The 17,847-nt window shown below is 42.6% G+C and overlaps 1 protein-coding gene across 1 annotated transcript in view; it reads left to right on the top strand.

Moving 5' to 3' along the window:
* The window catches only part of PDSS2 (decaprenyl diphosphate synthase subunit 2), a 108,975-nt gene extending 97,513 nt beyond the window's left edge, over positions 1–11,462 (top strand). The window contains exon 8 of the mRNA XM_072331304.1: positions 9,314–11,462. Coding sequence (XP_072187405.1) covers positions 9,314–9,472 — 159 coding nt within the window. The 3' untranslated portion in view covers positions 9,473–11,462. The remainder of the gene's footprint in view (positions 1–9,313) is intronic.
* Positions 11,463–17,847: the final 6,385 nt, after the last annotated feature.

Here is a 17,847-nt window from a genome sequence, read left to right as displayed (position 1 = left end):
AATTACATTTAAACCTGCTTTTTATTTTTAATATTATATGCAATATTTTCAACGTTATTCTTGACAGTTGAAACTTCCTTGTTAAAGCCATTTTGTGCATGTATACATGGGGGGAGAGAGAGAGAGAGAGAATGGCTTGTACTTATTACTTGATTTGAAGTCAGTAATAGTTACCTATCCTGTATCAACCACAGCCATTTAATAATCACTTTTGCTATTATTTTTTCCATGTAATTCTCCAAACCTAGTTCTGAAATCAGCTTTTTGTCAGATTTTGCTGTCTCCTTTTCTGCAGTTGTTGCAGGTTAGCTGCCGTCAGTGTTCTCTACCTATTGATAGAATGTGCTGTTATTCTTTTCTTAACCTCACCTTAATAGTCTACTACCTTTAGAGAAATACACACACCTACACGCTTTGTATAATAATTTGTCTTTCCTTCAGTTCCTGTTACAGCTTTAAGCAAGTCACTACAGCATTTGCTCTGCAACTGCTCTATAGTATAAAGGCAGATGTGAACTAACAGCTGAAAGTAGCTGGGGCACTGTGAAGCTCTTAGAGAAGTGCAGGAGATGGATTAGAAGGCTCCCCTAGTCCAGTACTGGAGAACAGCTTAGCTGAGGTGGAGGTAGAAGATGAGGTTTGTCCCCAAGTTACTCACTGAGCACAACGCCGAGTTGTTCTGAGTCTCAAGTATGTCATGAGGATATGTCATTAGCCTCCTCCAGCATCACTGGGAAATAATAGATGTAGAATGTAGATTGGATTTCCATCTTTTAAGAGTTAGAGTTGTGACATGCCCAGTGTCATTCCCATAATTTAAAACAAACAAAAAGAAGGAGGTTGGAGGAAGGCTTCTAAACGCTTCTAAAATTGCTTTACTGAATTATGTATTTGTCATTATATTCTACATTTTTACTTGCATGATTTTGTAGTTTGAATCTTTCATATGAAGTTGGGAAACTTAGTGTGACTGTGCAGCTTGGGCACTTGAATAGAAGGAAAGGGAAGGAAAGGAAAAGAAAATGCCTTCTCGAGTTTTTTATTTCATGCAGTTGACTTCAGCTGGGAAACATGATTTCAGTGCTCTGGCTGACCATCTCTTACATACTCATGAATATTATGAGTTCAGTAACGAAGAATTAGTAGTAGTTTATTAGTGAAAAATTCTCCATTGCTTTTACACACTCAAATAATAATCAACTTCGGGTTTTGTGAACATCTATTTCAAGACTGGTGTCATGTCCCTCTCTTCTGTGTATCTTCATTGAAAATAAAAGTGGCCATTAGTTACATCCGTGCTCAGTAAGCTCAGTAACCTGTAGCTCACCTCAGTGTAGTAGCTTGACCGGAACATGCACACAGCCAATTAGAGTACACGTGGTGCCACACAAATTTGTATTTCTTTTTTGTCCTTTGCTGTGATGTCTTTATTTCTGTACCACCAGAGTCAGTGTTTTGCACAGTTGCTGTCTTTTTTTTTTCACAGCATCAGTGTCTCCTCTCATCTTTCTATTCAGTTGCTAGAATTACTTTAACATTTCCAAGCCAATCCGGAGGCTTGCTTCTCTTTGAGTCTCTGAAACGTCTCTTTCATTTGGAAAAAGCTAAGTTCACCAAAACTAGATGCAAAACTTCATTTTTGCTGTGAACCTCAGCATGCCATTTGCACAAAGTAAAAATGCTCTTCCTTTATTTAAATCCATAACAATATGTATATAAAGACTTTCTGCTGTTTTGTCTGCTCAAGAATATTTCACCTTATTCACTGCAGATTTCAATTAAAATAATGAATTAAGGAAAAGATGGGAAATTGAGATCTACCCATTCAACGTGGCTACTTAAAAGGCTGCTCAAGAACTTTTCAACTGTTCGTTTGATGCCTGTTATATTAAAATGATCTTTCTGAGCTTTTCCACTGACAAAAAAATCTTGATGGTGCCAGTAAATTTAGTGAGGGCTCCGAGATAAAAACAGAAGCAAAATACTTTTCATTAATTTAATTAGCCCTGAGACTACCGTGTCAATAAGGTCACTGTTCTGCAAAATTATTAGTACTTTTTTCTCCTAGCATATCAATCTTCTTATCAGCAGGACTTTGATATCAGAAAGACTCCTATTTTCTTGCATTATTATCTGAATGTTTCACTCTGATTTTATTTTATTTTTTGCTGTAGTATTGCACCCCATCCAGACAAATTATTGATCCATCATTATGTTGTTTGAAAGTCTCTTACAGAGATAAAAAAGTAGGTTCAGTTCTATTTCAGTGGTGTTTCTCAGATAACAACAGTAAAAGTAGCAGTATATGGCAGAAACAAAGTTTGTCACTGAAAGCAGCTGAATTCCTGTCATCCTCATTTGTGCACTGAATTTCAGCAGAAATCTCGGGCTTCTTTGTCCATTTTAGAAATTATTTGCCACAGGTAAGCTGTGTAATGCTACAAAAACAAATGGAGATCCTCGGTGAACCACTTATTATTTTATTATTTTAGTTAAACATCTTCCTCTGAGATCAAGACTTAGTGGTGTTAGGCATCGTGCAGTCATTTTAAGTGAGAGTAATGAAGGTACAAAAATTAGCAGGAGTGAATAATTCTTGTTTGCTGGCCAAGGCTCTAGAGGAATTATGAGGTAAGACTGAAGTGACATCCTGTATTTTGCATCCAGCATTGTATTTCTTAACGTACAATTCATAAAAGACAAATTAAGTCAAGTGAAAGAAGACATGGCAAAGCAGTATTTTTTTAATGTAGCCCTATTCACTTGCTTTCCTTTGGAGTCCTTTCATCCAAACTGGCTCAGGAAATATGGTACATCAGCAGTGCTGTGACGTACTTTGATAGTTTGTATGTAAAAGCACCACACAATGTTAACAGAACAGATTTTATACAGGATTGGCAGTAATATGAGTCAGGAAGTGGTAGATCCATTCGTACTCTGCATGGCACTAATGTCTTGGCTTCGCATATGGAAGGAAAAAACTAGAGAAGAAAAATGGGAAAGGTCAGGTCTGGAAACAAGAAGGTTTCTTGGTGGCAATGACAATAACACAGTGCCATCCAGCTGCACCAGTAAAGGCATATGACCATAACTGTGTAACAACTGGGGCAGCAGCTATTGAATGAATGTATTTATCATCCCTATTTCAAATGGTGCATTATTTTGCATATAACCAACACAGACTGACAATATGTATTCAGTGATAGTATGAAGTGATGCACTTAAATTATTGTCCAGCCTATATTGAGAAGGAAGAGCATGAATCTGTGTTTGGCCACAAAGCGTGAGTGCTGAGACATCCCAAGGTACTTCAAAAATATAGGAAAAACACATAAAATGTTGATCTGCTAGCTGTAAAATAGGCTTCAAGGTGACGTTTCAGCAGTATAATATAGTTCTTTCTGAGCTAAGAGAGAACAGGTTTAGAAAAGCTAGTACAGGGCACTGTACACAATGCATTGGTCAGTCACTCAGCCACAGACCAATTTAAATTTTGCATTTGGGGGTTCTTATTTTGGTAAATAATGTGTTTCAGGAATTTAGAATAGTTCAGCTCCGTTCAAGATCAGTTCAAACGTGGTGTTTGAAGATTTCAATATATAAGAAATCAAGGTGTTTAGGGCCATTCAAACAAAAAATACTTCTTTTTTTTTCCTGTAGTTGCTTGTTATCTTGTCAGTTAATCCTAAGTTTGATCATTATGAAAAAGAAAAAGGAATTCCTGTGTTCTTCTCCCTCCGCACATAAAATCTAGCTCTATCAAAATGTTTACTACATGTTCACAGAGTCTTTGCCTCTGCAGAATGTATTGCTCCCTGTAGATAGAACTATCTAAAGGGAATCTTGTTTTTCCTTAGGCTGGGAAATAAGGTAAAAATATATCAGCACAGAAGAATTGAAGTTGTTCCTTTATACTTGAACAACCGCTGGTTTTCTTTTTTCTTCATTGATTCTTCAGTCTCCAAAATCCAGCAGTCCCTAGCTTAACCTTTTGTCCTTTAGTTGCCCTCAAACAAGCAGTCTTCTCCAGTAGGAGCCCAGAACAGTTGCTCTGAAAAGCAAATATGTAATTTCTGTGTTAATTTTTTCTTTATTTTTTTTGTCTCTTAAAACAAAGAGACTAGAAAACGGTGCTCAGAACTCTGCTTTAGTCACAAAATGATAAGGTAGTTGAAGTTGGAAAGAAACTCTGGAGAACATCTGTTCCCTCATGGTACTCAAAGCAGAGCTAGTGTGAATTGATTAGCTCAGACCCTTGTCTAGCTGAGTTCTGGGTACCTGCAATAACCTGAGTTTTTACAACCTGCCCAAGAAACCTGTTGGACTGACTTCCCTCCCAGTGGAAAAGAATTTCCTTGAGTCTCAGCCCAGTGCCTCTCCTCCTTTCCACATGAGCTCGTGATCAGCGACTCCTTTGTTCTTGAGATGGTTGGGGCAGCAATTCCAGCCTTTTACTCTTGAACCAAACCAAGCAATTTGCAGCATTTCCTTGCTAACGCAGCCTGAGCTGTGGTTGATGATCTTTGCTGCAAGGGCACACTGTCTCAAGAAAAACAATAGGTGTGTAGGTAACTATGAAGTTCAAACATGAGAGAAATGGCACCTATCAACCTACTGGTTGTTGATTTGAATCTAGTTGAATGTTGTCAGATCTGGTTAGAAGCAACATCTGTTGGATAACCATTTAGCACTGTATGTGAAAATAGCAATTGGTTTGAGATTTACCATCATTACCTTTTCATTACTCTTATTATAACAAATCACTAGAATCTAAAAGCTGTATAGACCTTATTCAGGATTATTAATCCAAGTGTAGAATATCTTTATGCACTTAAATATGTAATTAAGAAAAAAAAAAAAAAAGCAAATGGTACAAAGAAGTAACAGGACTGTAAATTCCTGCGATTCACTACCATTTTATTTATGGTATGGGACTAAACAACAACTTGTTGTTCTGTTGTTTATGCTGGAAATCATTTTTTATACCATTACTCTGCAGGAAGTCATTTCTTAGTCTTGCCTGTTTGTAAACCAGGGAGATGGGACTTACAAACATACTTCTTTGTTTTTAGGGTTGGCTTATATGGGTTAGTTTTCAGCTGTAGCACCGTTATGTTCCTACACGAAGCTCCAGAACCACAGATTAAATAAGGTTACATGGTCATTGCCCCTGAACTACTCTTGTGTTTTATTTAACATGAGATATAATAGTCCTGAGATCAAAGTCTCAAGCTCAGATCTCCCTTTTCATTTAAAAAAAAAAAAAAAAAAAAAGCCTACTGTTGTTTCTTGGTTCTATCTTGGCCCAGCAAACATTTAGGGTTGAATAGAAAATGCTTCTACTCCAGCTGCTGGTTGCTTATGGTTGTCCCCTGAAAGACAGGTATGGCTTAGATATGGCAAGTGGCAATCTTCAAGGAGCTACCAAATGTCTTTTTACCTTTTATTTGCAGGACATGCCTAGAGCATGAGTGCAGAAATAATAGAAGCCAACATTAATGGTGGAAGGAGTCAGAAAATACCTCTTTCTCCTCTTGATTATCTGATAGAAGGTGGCTGAGGTAGAAGCTGATACAGAAATGGAGGGAAGCTGGAGAAGTAGAGCCCAGCCACTTACTTTACAGTTTGTCATGTGTGCATTCAAAACATTCTGAACCACAGCACTTCTTCCTTCCTTTCCATATCCTCCTATTCTCATTTTCTCTTTCTGTAGTTCTTGATTAGAGCCATCCCTCCTTCCACTCAAAGACCAGGGAATGGGAAGAAATGAAAATAAATTCATTGCAAGTCAAATGGATGGGGTAGGGCATAGTGCAGGTAGTGTAGGCTGTAAGCAGCAAGACTCTTAATATGCTGTTTTCAGTGTTTAGCTAGGTATCCTTTTTCACAGTCTGTGAAGACTTTGTTGTTGTGTTGCTTTTTCTTAGACTCCCAGAGCAACCTTTCAGACAAAAAAAAAAAAAAAAACTTTGTGTTTCTGAGCTTCATGTGTACAATGCAAAACCACTAAGCCTGGTCAACATCTGGATAGATTGAGGGAAATAGAAGGTGCTGAGGAAAAAGAGTGTTGGTTCGTTGGGAGGGGTTATTGCTTCCCTTATGAATCTTAATTGGGCTGCACTGTTTTAAAATTATTCTTAAAGCTGAATTGAAACAAGAGCCCTTCTGTGAACTTTCACATGCTTGGCACCCTTAGAAAGAAGTGAGGCTTTATTGCCAGTGGTTGGAGCAAAAGCCAAAAATTTAAAATGCAGTATTCCAGCATATCTTGCAGATGAATTGGCAAAATATATATATATGACTAAGTAATCTGCACCTTGACTTGTATCCTGTTTTAATTATTGAATGCTGCTCTGAAATAGGTTGTATTTTAATGATAGATGAAATTGTTCCTACCGGTGAAAATACGTTAGAGCAAAATGAAGCCATGTAAGTAGAGACCAAAAGATGAGATTCCTTTGTTTAGAAGAAATTAACGAGGGAGCTTAATTGAAGTTTATAAAGTAATAAATTGAAGGAGTTTGTTTTTCTTTCCTATTAATTTGCCTAAAAAAATTAGCTGTTCATATCTAAATGAAATAATAGAAATAATACATCTTAACTGGATACATGGATTTTTTTAGTGTACTTAATTTGTGAAGTTCATTACATGAAATTACTGAAGTCCAAAAATTGAGAGCAACTGTGGAAGTGTAGCTCCAGTAGAACTAACAGTGCAGCTAAAGACATAAATCAGTTGTTTTGTGTAAAGCAGGGCCACTGAAGCCTGGTTTCCCATGGAGTTACATCCTGAATTTCTTTAATAACTTTCTTGCTACAAGAAGCCCAATTTGCACTCCTGCTTTTTTTTTTTTTCTCCTTCCTTTTTACAGCCATGACTGAGACAGCGGTAACATTCAGTCTGATTAATCCAGACTGGTTTGCCTCAGTGTATGTGTACTTACTTGAACTGGCTGGCTGATTCTGCAAGGGAAGCACAAAACGAAGTTAGAAAGGACTGTGAAATTGTTTATGACTAAAAAGCTGAGGAAGGAGCCTGTCATATAGGCAGAGATTTTTTTCATTTAGAGGTTCCTTGAACTTTGCCTGCAAACATCCAATAGTAGATTGGTCTGATTTTTTTTTCTCAATTGTTTTGTCTTCAAGGCACTTGTATGTGCCTATGGGTTTGCACAAGACAAGCACATAAATAGGTCGTGTCCCTCTCTTAGTTTCTGAATTCTCCCTCATTCCAGATTTTAGTTTAAAGATTTTTTAGAAGTTGACTTCTTCCCACTTTACATCTCAGTGTATACTGACATGAGCGCTAGTAGTAGGTACATTAAATGTTTCTAGTGAGCTTTAACAAATCAGCAGAGTTAGCTTCGAGTGTGTGGGCTCTGCCATCTCTCACAGTTATGACTCGAGGAAATGGAGAGAAACACCTTTCCATGCTGTTCATGTAACTCTTCACTCTCACCTGTCCTCACCTTTGCTGCAGAGCTGTGCTGTGTGGCTGATTCCTGTTTGTTAGAAGATGTGTTGAATGAACAGTGCAGTTTTGCCTCCAGGTTAGTTCTCCAGAGCACAGCGCAGGAAGATTCTAACTGGAAAGGAAAATAAAATTTTTATGAACTGGGACCTGAACACTCAAGTGCTGTAATATACTTTCAACTAATTTCATCTTTAAATACAGATAATGAATCCACTTCAGTTCGTATTAAGAAATAGCATTCATTTTAACTAAATGCACGTTGTCTATAAAATGGATGACTTTTACAGTTTGGACGTGGCTTAGATATTTTTGACATGATTTAATTCTAGGTTGTTACAGTTATAGTGATGTGTTTGTAAATGAATCGGGGCATTGTGCTCTGTGTTGGAGGAAAACATAATTTATAGAACCCCATGTAATTAGTTAATGTAGACACCTGTGTTCAAGAAAAGCCTTTTTTAAAAACACAAACAGAAAAAGCTGATACCATGATGAGACTGAGCAATGAAAGTCATGTGGGACATATTAAGGATGATGAAATGCTGTTATGGCTTAAGGATAATTGTCTGTAGTATCTTGTGGGAAATTTAACCTAGTTTTTTAGGTACCAAGTCTTTCCAGCAGCTTGCCATGAATGTCACTGTGAATTTTACTTCCTTGTCAGGTGTATCACTGAACTATTCTCAGTTTCCCTGTCCTTACTGAGAGAACGGCCTGGAAGGCCAACAATATCCTGGGCTGCATTAGAAGAGGGGCTGGGTTGCCAGCAGGATGAAGGAAGTGATTATCCCCCTTAGCTCTGCCCTCCTGAGGCCCCATCTGGAGTTCTACATCCAGCCCTGGGGCCCCAGGACAAGAAGGATGCGGAGCTGTTGGAGTTCAGATTCAGAGAAGAGCCCCAAAGATACTCAGAGGGCTGGAGCCCTTCAAGAAAGGTTGAAGGAACTTGGGCTTGTTAAATCTGAAGAAATGAAGGCTCCGGGGAGACCTCCCGGTGGCCTTCCAGTACTTGAGGGGAACTAACCAGCAGGAGGAGGACTGACTTTTTACACAGTCTGATAGTGATAGGACAAGGGAGAACAGCTTCAAACTAAAAGGGAAGATTTAGGTTAGTTGCTGGGAGCAAATACTTCACGCAGGAGACAATGAGGCTCTGGCACAGCTGCCCATAGAAGCTATGGGTGCCCCATCCCTGGCGGTGTTCAAGGCCAGGTTGGATGGGGCCTGGGCAGCCCTGCCCGCAGCAGGGTCCTGGAACTGGATGAGCTTTTAAGGTCCCCTCCAACCTAAGCTATCCCATACAGACTTAGCTAAGTATGATAAGTTGAACAAACCTTGCTTTACTGACAGAGTCTGCTTTTGTCCGCTGTCTGAAATTTAATCATGCGGTGTATTAATAGAAATCTGTAGTACGGAAGGCAAAAGCTCCATGAATGCTATCCTTAATGGGCATTTATAAAATCCAGCTTCTCACTGCAGCATATGGAAGAGCAAGTGAGCGTGCAGTGTGCCAGTGCTGCACAGCATCTCTCAGACAGTGGCATGGGTAGGAAATGCTCAGATGTTTTGAAGTCTTGTGTTTCTCTGTGCCCGCTGGAGAAAAGCTGGCATCTCTCAGCGATGGAGGAGCGGGCGATGTGTTGTTAAATCACCTGCAGTTTTGTTGTAGTCTGGAGCCAGAATAGAGCAGCTGTACACCTGAGACCATTCTGAGAGCTGTTTCTAATTGCTTCGGTGATTGGCTTTACCTCGGGAAAAGGCGGTGGAAGCTCCGCCATCACAGCTAACCATGCGCCGGCCCTGCCTGAGCAGTCTCTCCATGCCTGTGTTTCCCAACAGCTGCAAGAAGCGATCAAGGCTGGCAAAGGTGTGACTTCTGCCATCGACCTGTGCCGTTGCCATGGAAACCGTGCACTGGCAGCCCTGGAGAGCTTCCCTCCCTCAGAGGCCAGAGCCGCCCTGGCCAACATCGTCCACGCCGTGACTCGGTTCTCCTGAGGCCTTGACGGGAGCCACCTGCTGCCTATCGGCTGAGACCCACCTGGCCTCCCTCCGTGATGGGCAAAATTCAGGGAAGAGGGAGAAAAAGGAAAAGAAAGGGGGCGGGGGGGGGTGGGGGGTGGAAAAAAGGTCACACATTCACTTGTCGTGCCAGAAGCGCACTTGAGGCTGCACCGGCAGAAATAATTAATGAGGCCCGTTTCCGTGACCTCAGCAAATGGACAGGAAATAAGTGCGTATTGATTGGGCACCGGCGGGGACGGCGCCAGGGCGGAGGCCGGTGGTTTTCCTGCCCAGGGAGGGCGTGCGGAGGGAGCGGGTGTCACACGAAACGCCCCCGACCGCCAGAGCCAGCGGGCACCCCATCTTGGACTGGAGGGCAGGGAATTAACAGGGGAAAGTCCTTTATCTGTCTGCAAGGCCCCACGGCCCCCGTGGCTCCTCGCACTCTTTTCATGTATTGAAATGTAAAGTTGCCCTGTGTCTAATGCTTTCCCTATCTGAGAAACTTGCCGAGAAAATGTGTCAAGCATGGTAAGTAGGAGCTTTAAGATATTTAATCAAATATTAATTTGGCTCTGCTGAGGGAAGTGGCTGCCTGGTTTTTGTACTGCGCATACAGAATATGCTTCTCTGGGTCAAAGAATTGAAGGAATTGAGGGAATATCCCTCTTTAAGACCGAGCAGTTTGTTTCTGCGCATCCTTACACAAAATGATTTCCTGGATTTGCGATGCTTGTATTCATTTTGGCCAAATAAATGTTAATTTGTAAGGCTAGATGTCAGCCTTGGGCAGAAAGGGATGAGGAATGTTCTTCTGTGAGCACAGTCTTTCGTGGCTCTGAACAAAATGGAGAAAACATGGGAGAAGTTCTGAATCTCAGTGTTCTGAATTTTAAAGTCCAGCTACAGAAAGCTTGGGGTGTATCAGGAGCCTGCAACGTGAGACTGTCTCTGTTTTGTTCATAGGAGATGATTTTTGTGGTTTGCATGCATGCAATCTGAGAACGTCGTTGACAAGAAGGCTGAGTTTACATAAATGATCTAGATTGAGACTCAGCTACCTTTCTTCCTTCTGTGGTGTAATTACAGCCCGATCTGGAGACAGCTAGCACAGCAAACAGATTTCATTACATCGTTCACTCAAACACTAAGTGGAGTTATTTCTGTTAAATTCTCTCCTCCCTCCTTCTCCCCCTGCGCTCCTCTCCACTCTGTCACGCAGCTTATTTATCATAGACCAGCGTGTTGCATTCCACCGAGTGCAAAATACAAACACAAACTCTATCCTCTAAAAACATACTGAAAATGTATCCTGCATAATGTACATAATATTCCGTGTAATATATGTCTATATTATACTGTAATATTGCATGTATAATAAGGACGCTTGAGACAATCTTTGTACAGGAGCAGTGTCCAAAACTCAGGACTTGTTTTATTTTGGAGAATGTCTGCAGCATGAGACCGCTTCTTGCTTGCACTTTGCTTTCCATGCCTGCCCTGGCATCTTCTGTCTTCCCAAGCCCAGGGCACTTCTGCCCGTGTTGGTGCTGCTGCTGCAGGAAGGCTGGAGGCTGCAGAGAAGCGCACAGGTGATGGCAGCCATGGGCATCTGCCTTAGAACTTCAGGGAACTTCACAGGTGAAAATGTACACTGGTTAGCTAATGTAGGCACTGGGCTTGAAAGTAAATATTTAATTTCAACCCCAGTCATATTTCAGACAGCTTTTCTGATCCTGATTTTTACATGTCACACATAGAAGGAGCCATACCTTGTCTTTATCTTACATCTACACTAAGCACTTCAAAATGATTAAAGGCTGCAAGAAACTTGGGTCTGCTGGAGATATTCTGAGCCATCTTACCTCGGTTATATGAAGACAAAAATCAAACGTACAAAACAACTGTGTTGCACCTGGTTTATTTTTTCATGCAAGTACATCTTTTTTTACTTGTACTTTTTACTAATAAAGGCAAATGGACAAAAAATATTGAGAATGGTTTTGTATTTTTACCACTGGAAAGTTTTGCTTGCATTCAAACTGTTCTTTAACATTAATTTACAAAGAAGTCAAAATGAGTTGTCCGTAGCACTGTTATGGGGTAATTTTATATTCAATGTGTGTGTCTGTAATTATTGAGAAATTTCTGCTGCCTTGTTTTATCCAGGTAAAACACAAGCAAAGAATTATATATATGTTATACGTATATATTTTATATATATATAAAATTTCATTGTATACACTGTATATACAGTGAAATTATCATCTGTAAGATTGGGAAGAAAAAAGGAAAAAAACAAAACTGTTTTCAGGCTCATCTGTTTTTGTTTTTAATTTTCTAATGGCGAAAAGAATTACCCTAATATGCATTCATTAAAGAGTTTGAGGAGTGAGGTGATTTTGGTTTTTAGCAAAGCTGAGGACATACGCCATTTCCTTTCCGTGCCCTTGCATTTCAGAAGGGCTTTGGCACCTAATGTTTATGTCTGCTTTTCTTAATTGCCACCAGTGCGCTGATCCAAAACACAAGTGACTCAACCAGAAGTACCTATCAGCTGCTCCTCTGAACTTCATCCCAGGATTTGTATTGCTGGACCATTCCACGGGCATGCAAAATACAGGACGAGGTCCCAATTGCTCATAAAACCAAACTGAATTCATGTGCAAAAAGCACAGCTGCAGTGGTTAGAATGGCTGTCTCATATGTGTCTAATGGAACTTCCAACCTGTTTTTTCCAGCTTCACAAATGTGATAATGTTGTATAAGAAGGCTGTAAAATTCAACTTCTAATTGTTTGGAAAATAAGGTACGTAGGAGCTTAGAAATGTTGGCTGGAAGAGAAGTGCTAAAGGTCAGGTACTCAGATCTGCTGTTCACAGTGGGATTGTTGCTGACACCAAGTCCCAGTACTGCTCCACCTTCCTTGTGAAGGAGTTTCTGATGTCCTTCCTCAGCGCAGTTGGTGGTGATGGCTCGTTACTTCTGTCACAACTAAGCAGCTCCCCTGTCTTTAATTCCCTACCCTGTACTTGTAGGCTGGTGGTGATAGTCTGCTCTCAGCAGTCTGAGAAGCCCCAGCTCTATCAACCCCTCCTGGTGGCCATCGTTGCTATGTCCTGAGCAGCAGGGTAGCCATCCATGGGCTTCCACCACTTTCATATTATGCCTGTTGGGCTGCAAACCCAAAACAGGCTGCTTCAGGAATAGCCTCACTGGGTATGGTGGAGAGGAGGATAAAAACTTACTGTGATGCTCTGGAACTAGCTGGGATGGAGCTGATTTTCTTCATTGCAGCCTGTATAGTGCTGTGTTCTAGATTTGTGACCACCGTAGTATTGATGGTGGACCAATGCTTTGGCTGTTGCTGAACAGAGCTTGCACAGCACCCAGGCTTTCTGTGCATCTCACTCTGCCCCCACAGTAAGCAGGCTGGGGACAGGTGGACAGCTGACTGCAGCTCACCAAAGGGATAATCTGTGCCATGGAACGTTGAGCTCAGCAATAAAAGCTGGGCTGTCTTCCAGGGGAGCTGCTGCTTTGGGTCTGGTTAGGCATCAGTTGGCTGGGTGTTGTTGCGTCTGCATCTCTTGGTTTTTTTGTTGTTGTTGTTGTTTTCTTCCCTCTTATTAAATTGCCTTTATCTCAACTCAGAAATTTTCTTTATTTTGCTTTTCTGATTCTCTGCCCCAGCTCCCTTGGGGAGTGGAGGGCCGTGTGTGTGTGAGTAAGCAGCTGCACGGTCTGCCATGCTGCCCTCCAGGGTCAGCCCACAACAGTCCTTTCTGGTGCCCAGCTCGGGGCAGAACAAAGGTAATGACAGATTTGGATGGAGCTTGTTAGAGGGAGAGCTTCCGTTAAGCCTGTTGCTGGTCACAGTGTTTATTTACTTGTTCCCACCACTGGTTTATTTATTTTCTTACCTACTCCATGCCAGGCTCCTTCTCTTGCTGTACATCAAATTTGAGAGCTTGTTAAAGGCTGTTCTTGCCTTTTGCGGTTTGCTGTGCTCTGCAGCACCTGCTTGTGCTTTGCCTGGGAGAGCTATGATAAAAGCACTGGCCTCGAGCCTAATCTGGTATTTGGGCCCTGCATTGCTGCTGTCCCAGTGCTTTGGGAACCATCTCGTGGAGAGAACTAGCAACTGCAACTTTTCCCACTTTTCTGAGAGCCAGTTTATAAAGGAGACAAAGAACGGCACCTTGCTCTTCTGCAGGGCAGTTGTTTCTTCCCTTGCTCTCACAGCTCTTCAGTACCTCGAGTGTCCTAGGCTGTTCAGAGTGCTTGTCTCAGAAATGTGATTCTGGCTTTTCCTAAGGCTAACCGACTATTTAGGAGTATCACAGGAGGACATACCTCATGGCACTGTGGCCATGTGTGTCAAGGTGTGCAGGTGAATAAGAACAGGCACCAAGAGCAGTTTTCCCATCCAGCAATATGGGATTTCAGCCCTAAACCCCAGTGCCAGACGGACACGACTCCTCGTGCTGTGCTGGGGCCTCATCTGCACCTAGCAACCACCATGCAGTGCCCTCAGGGTGAGACAGGGTCTCCAAGAGACTGTAGCTAAGCCAGAGACCCAACCTCAGCTCCCTCAGTCACTCCTACAGCCAAGTAAAGAAACAACTGAAGCAGAAATCAGATCATTTAGCCTCTAGAGGCAGCTTCTCCAGCTGAGCATGTGGGAAAGGTATCCCTTAAAGGAGGATCCTGTACGCTACTGATGTTAGTGGACCACTGCTGAGGAAGGTATCCAGTACCTGATGCAGTTAGTCATAGTGGAGGTGGTTTGCTACAGTCTGGATGACAACCAAGCACCCAAAGATCCAGATGAAGTCCAGTGCATGTGGACCATGTGGCAGGAGTTTATGCTGAGCAAGCTGATGTTATACACCAGCATCCTGGCTACGATGATCTGGATGATTTGCAGGCACCAGTGGTGGACAGGTCAGTAGTTCAGCTCCAGCAACCAAAAGGAACCTCTCTTCTTCCTGACCCTACGTGCTGCATCTTGGCTGTGGAGAGGCTGTCCCAGCAGCTCCACTAACTCAGAGATTGTCCTGAACCATACAGGCCAGCATCTCAGTTGTTGAGTCAGCTTTTCTCTGCTCAAAGGAAAGGGTTCCACGGGTGCCTCTCCATGACCAGGAGGAGGACATGAGGAAGCAGGTTGGTGAACTCACCTTGAACCTACAAGATCAGATACATGAACAGTAAGGAAAAATGGTAGCCCAAAAAGCCAAAATCAGCAAATGGTTGCTGATTCCTTGGGGAGAGAGGTGATGCCCAGTGAGGTTGTGAACATCTCCTCCCTGGAAGCATTCAAGGCCAGGATGGATGGGGCTGTGAGCAACCTGGTCTAGAGGGAGGTATCCCTGCCTATAGCAGGGGGGATTGGAACTGGATGATCTTAAAGATCCCTTCCAACCCATATCATTCTATCATTCTAAATACTTCTATGGTAGTCCTGGCCCTAATGAAAGGATTTCTGGTTTAAATTTACAAGACTCGGGTAATTAATACCCTGACAAAGATCAGAGGGGCCCTGCCTCCAGTCAGGTGGATGAAAAAACAAATGGGCTGCATGGATTTGACGGCCTGATCAGCTGGCTGTGCAGCTCCTAATGTAACCCAGGATGTGCCTTGCTGTACTGGCAATACAGCGCACACACGACTTAGCATGCAACCTAACTGATTGAAGTTGCTAAAGGATTGAAAAGGTTCTTTTTTTTTCCTCTCATGGAAGTACTGAGAAAGTGTTCTGTGGAGTGGCTGTGGAATGCTTCTTGCCCCACGTATGTTGATCAGGTGTACCAGCTTGTGGTGCTCTGGGGTATAACCTGTTGCTGAAATCTCCCCATTGCTGATTCTCAGTCTCCCAAAGCAATTCAAAGGAAAGAAAATTTCCAGTTCTGAAAGTGAGCTGTTTTCACAGTCTTTGCAATAAATTCTCTCTTCCCCGCTACCCCCCCACCTCCCCCAACCAGCTTTCACAAACCAGTCCTTAAAATGCATCCATTATTTACATAACCAGCATTCACACATTTCTCTTCTGAGGTAAATCTGACTAAAATTAAGTCATCATTAAGCTCAACTTTTGATAGCAAGTTGACAAATGCCATTATAATTACCCGAGCCATAAAGCACAACACTTGCTGTAGGCTGTGAAGAGGAGGAGGATGGTGATGAGCAAATAGATGCTGGATGCCCTGCGCTTGGTGCTGCCCGCTCTGTCCCCACATCCAGGTGCTGCCATCCGTGCATGGCCGTGCCCGTGCATCACCGGCTCCCTGTGCTATGCCAGCTGAGGAGAGCTCTGGCTCCCCCGCGTGTAGGAGACCCACGCTCTGCAGCACTGCAAGTTGGCTTTCATTCCCCCCTGTCTGCAGAACGGTGTTTTGCCAAGGTGCATCCCTGTGGAAAAAGAACCTTTTTGATTCCAAAACAGAAACAGCAAGGTGACTCCTTACTAAATGGGAAGGCAGCGCTCTGGAGCAGGGTGCGAACCCCCTCACATGATGGGATCACTGGTCTGCCCAGAGGGGTCACGTCACAGCGAGGACACAGCAAACAGTGACAGGTGTGCCCATGATAATTAAAACAGCATTTCCCGGATTCCTCTTGTTTTCTATGGAATTATTCATACAACTTACTCTGAGAGCTATGTTCTCCTACAGAGGACTATATAGGGCAATTGCAGTTCTGCAGCGACGTTATAAAAATCTTGCTTGATAATACTTTAATTTTCCCTATTTCGCTTTGTTGTCCTCCCTTTGCTCCTTCCCTCAGATATCGAGGACTGAAAAAACTCTTTGTTAGTAGGATAATGATCAGTTTGGTTGTAGTTTGCTAACTGTATACAGAAGTGAGCGTTTTGCTTGCACCGAAGCCACCATCTTCTAACCAGCCCCTTTTCTACCTTTGACATTTACACCGAATTACTCCAATCAACGGCAGTGCTCGTATTTTAGCAGTTATTAAATGTCAAATTACGACAAGGAAATGTTATCTAGAAGCAATTAGTGGGATCTGAAACAACTGCCTGCAGATTAGATTACTGGTGGGGTGGGGTTTTATTCTCCACAAAAACATCAACACTTGATTGTGAAAAGCCTTACTGTACGGCTGGGCGGGATGCTCACTGTGGGAGCAGCTTCTCCAAAGCTCCATCAGGAGAGAAAGCCTTTTCCCCTCTTTGGCCCATCCCGATGAAAGCTCTCCAAGTCGCACATTGTGCCGGAGCACTTCTTCATTCATCACATGTGCCGGCTGAAAACTGCTTTCTGTTTGCAGCACTCGAGCTGTACTATTTATAACCCAGCCGAACAATGCAAACTGGAGGCAGTAAAAGGTGTGTGTTTCATATGCAAATGGCTAGCAATAATTTCCTACAATTACACTTAGTTGCTGGCCTCGTTATTTTCAGCAGCGACATAAAGAAAATACAGCAGAGCACTGGCAGGAGAACACTAAAGGGAAAAATGCCTGCATTACTGAGACGGGTTTTAATAAAACAACGGCATTGCTTTTTGTCCACCTGTGGAAGTGAACGCGTTAAGATTTGATACCGCTTTACAACAACTCTCACTATCCCTTTCTCTGCTCAGGAGTTGTAAATGGCTTTTAGATGTCCGTGCGCTGAGATAAGATATCTTTGCAGGAAAATAAATGGAGTTCAAATATCAAGTGTTTCTTAAAGACAGGTGCTGCTACGAACAGGCACGCTACTAGTGACTGGGAGCATTTCTTACTTCAACTGTTGTGGAAAGGGATGTCTTTTGGTCACATTTTGTTGTAGCCATTAAGCACGTGGGATTTCTTCTGTTCTTGGAAATGCAGGCCCCCACACCTTGCATTTTTAGAGGGAAAAGAAAAAAAAACCAAACAGGTTAAGTTCTCCAATTTCCAAGGCAGATTTGTACTTCCTGCTTGGTAAAAAGCATTTGCTTTTCAGATGCACGACTGTCCTCCAAGTCGCCGCGGCACTTTGGGTTGCAGTATGTAATAGCTGCGAGCCAGGGACGCACACAAATGCACGTCCAGAAGGAAAGGCTCCTGTCCACTGAACAGCTCTCCCATAGCAGTGGGGGCAAAGAATGAAGAGGGAAGATCTCGAGCTGCTTCTGAAGAGGGTTCCCTCCACAAAGACTTCCGTGACCTGAACACCGTTCCTCCCACTTGGAAAACAAAAAAAAGAAGTCTTTACTTAACAAACAATTACTCAGCAAATCAGACAGGTGAGTTCTCAGCAATACCCCGCTGGCTGCATTGCTTGCTCCTGACTTCCCCCATGCACTTACGGGAAGCACTAGAGGGCAATCCTGGCCCTGGCAGTGTGCTGGCTTCCAGCAGTGGGCACCGGCCCCATC

Source organism: Excalfactoria chinensis, chromosome 3 (genome assembly GCF_039878825.1).
Source record: "Excalfactoria chinensis isolate bCotChi1 chromosome 3, bCotChi1.hap2, whole genome shotgun sequence".
NCBI lineage: Eukaryota > Metazoa > Chordata > Aves > Galliformes > Phasianidae > Excalfactoria > Excalfactoria chinensis.
The sequence above is the reverse complement of the archived record's forward strand: the minus strand, read 5'-3'. Positions and strand labels throughout refer to the sequence as shown.